Here is a 2,737-nt window from a genome sequence, read left to right as displayed (position 1 = left end):
TATCGGTTGCCTTTCAAATGTGTTGTGTTAATAGTCCTCTTTCAAAAGAATAAAAGCAAAGCTGTTGAGGACATTGGTAGATTTCCCAGCGGTTTAACACAGGTTATGTTATGCCCACGGAGATGAAACTCTAAAAATCCCTTTGGTAATAAGACTGCAGTCCTTTTCTCTGCTTGTTTTCCTGCTACGACTAACTGCTTAGCAATTGGTACACCACTATGTAATTGCGTGTCACTTCCTGCGGCATGTTTCATTTGAAGACAAGACACAAAGCACTGTTTCGTCATGGGATGGTTTATTTAATCAGAACAACTGAAGAACCCAAGTGGTTAACTGAAAGCACAGGGTTAACTTAACAAAACCGTAGACCCACGAAAATTCTTACATTTTAGAAATCCACACACACACGCACACACAAAATGATACACCTGCGTGGAGATAAACTGGAAATGCTGGGCAGTATACCTCGATGTGTCCATATGCATGCTCCAACTGAATTTCAGCAACGTCGGCAATTCCCATGGTGTGATGTGCTCTGCGATGTCCTGGCGTCCCTTCCAGGGTTGGTCCTTGCCTTGTGCAAGTTATACGTGGAAGGACTCGGACTCGCTACGATTCTAAAACTGATTTAGCTTGATAGGATGCTATCTTGTCATTTTTCGTTTTACCGCAGCAAGGTTTGGAAGTCTAAAACTCCCATTGCAGGTCAGTCCGGATTAAAGTAAATTCATCAGGTGAAAAAGAATTAAACGTAAGAGAAAACGCAGCCTTAAAAAAAGAGAGATGCAGCCTTAAAAAAATAGAAAATAAAATTTCATTCCGTCGCTTAAATATAAAATGTCACATCTAAATGCAAGCAACATTAATACATGATTGTATTAGAGGTGTTCAGGAAGAGTGACAAGTATAAGTTCGTTCGTCTGTGTTATGCTTCACTTGCTATTGTCTGCAAAACTTACATTTAATAATTTTCTTAAAAGCACTTTGGAAATCTTTGTTGAAATAGGCGTAGATGATAGGATTCAACAGTGAGTTTGAATAACCAAGCCAGTTGATCACCGCGCTGAGCCAGACTGGCATGTAGCATCTTTCCTCACAAAACGGCAATACCAGCGCCACGATAAAGAAAGGCAGCCAACAGAATATGAAGGTCCCCATTATAATGCCCAAAGTCTTAACTGTTTTGCGCTCTCTCGCTAGAGCCATTTTCCTTTTAGACTCGATATTCTTCTCATTCTTGTTATCGAAGCAAGGAGCAGTCGGTGTGTTGGGCAAATGCAGGTGATTCTTGGAGTTATTTTGATGAACTTCAATAATTTCCAGCGCAGCCCCGTCTTCTCCGTGTCTAATCGCCCCGTTGGCACAAGAGCTTGGTTTAGGTTCCACACTTCGCTTCCAGTTTTTGGCTGCCTCGCCGTTATGCTTTTTATGAAACGGCACCGGGGAAACTGATAAGCATGTGTCTGCCACCTTCTTTTTCTCCGTCTTTTTTACGGTTTTGCGAATACGAAATCTGGCTGCTTTAAATATTCTCCCGTAGAGGACCAGCATTAATATCAAGGGGATATAAAAAGCCCCGAATGTGGAATAGATTGTATAGCCATGATCTTTGCTAATTGTGCAAGCATCAGGGTCAGCTCTGTCCTCCGGGGTTCTCCAGCCCAACATCGGAGGAATTGATATTAAAAAGCCTACGAGCCAAGTCAGGCTAATTAAAACTGCCGCTCGCCTCGGAGTCCTTTTGTTTACATAGTCTATAGGGTCCGTGATTGCCCAGTACCTGTCCAAAGCGATCGCGCACAAGTGAAGAATAGATGATGTGCAGCACAACACGTCTAACGAATTGAAAATATCACACGTTACCTGTCCAAGTGTCCACTTGTTCAAGACTTGATAAAGAGCCGCCATGGGGAGAACCAGAACTGACACCATTAAGTCCGTGACAGCTAGGGACCCTATCAAATAGTTGGCAACATTCTGAAGAGACCTTTCCAGTGCTATAGCGGCGATCACGCAGGCATTGCCTACAATCGAACAAAGTATTAGAACTCCCAAAAACAAAGAAGTGACGATCTGATAACTTAGTACCAAGTCTTCTTGCGCAGTCTTGTTTCCCTTTTCCTGGGGGCTTTCCGAATAGGTAGTGTTGCTTGTATTTTCCATTTCGCGAAAAGAAAAAAATGTAATCTCTGACGAGGAGAGTAAAACTCAGTCTTGTTGGACTACAAAGGTCCTTTGCACCAGTCCATCATAAAAGGGGACCATGATGCCGAACAAACTGGAACAGTACTTTACTTGTTCTGTGGATCATAAACGTCTGCTGACGACGTGAATTAATATATACCAGCCCTGGAAAGTACGTCAGATGGCCAAGAGGTCGCAACGGAGTGCTTTTGCATCTCTCTCTTTTGCTTCATCTCTCTCTCTCTCTCTCTCTCTCTCTCTCTCTCTCTCTCTCAATTTCTCCCCCCGTCTCTCTCACTCACTCTCTTACACAAACGCTCTCATTCTTTCTCAAGCTCGTCTCTGCTCTCTTCGCTTGTAAGCATTTCTAAGGCTTTGATTTTAAATGTTTGAAAGGTATTTCGCTTTCAGCACCTCTTTCGTAATAAGCACTGAAGAGATGCTGCTAATTCAGCATTGTTTTTTTTTTATTTTAAAGTCAATCTTCTGAAGATATTACTCATTTTTAAAGGGCTCATGAAATCTCAATATTTAGCATGTGTTTATTTCTCCT

General features: G+C 42.2%; 1 protein-coding gene across 1 annotated transcript; it reads right to left on the bottom strand.

Moving 5' to 3' along the window:
* Positions 1–273: 273 nt before the first annotated feature.
* On the bottom strand, positions 274–2,398 carry htr1aa (5-hydroxytryptamine (serotonin) receptor 1A a). The gene has a single exon (XM_039758033.1). It carries the CDS (start codon positions 2,161–2,163, stop codon positions 940–942), a length of 1,224 nt encoding a protein of 407 aa, XP_039613967.1. The 5' UTR covers positions 2,164–2,398; the 3' UTR covers positions 274–939.
* Between the last annotated feature and the right edge of the window lie 339 nt (positions 2,399–2,737).

This window comes from Polypterus senegalus, chromosome 7, assembly GCF_016835505.1.
Source record: "Polypterus senegalus isolate Bchr_013 chromosome 7, ASM1683550v1, whole genome shotgun sequence".
NCBI classification, from domain to species: domain Eukaryota; kingdom Metazoa; phylum Chordata; class Cladistia; order Polypteriformes; family Polypteridae; genus Polypterus; species Polypterus senegalus.
This window is presented reverse-complemented; position numbering and strand designations above follow the sequence as displayed.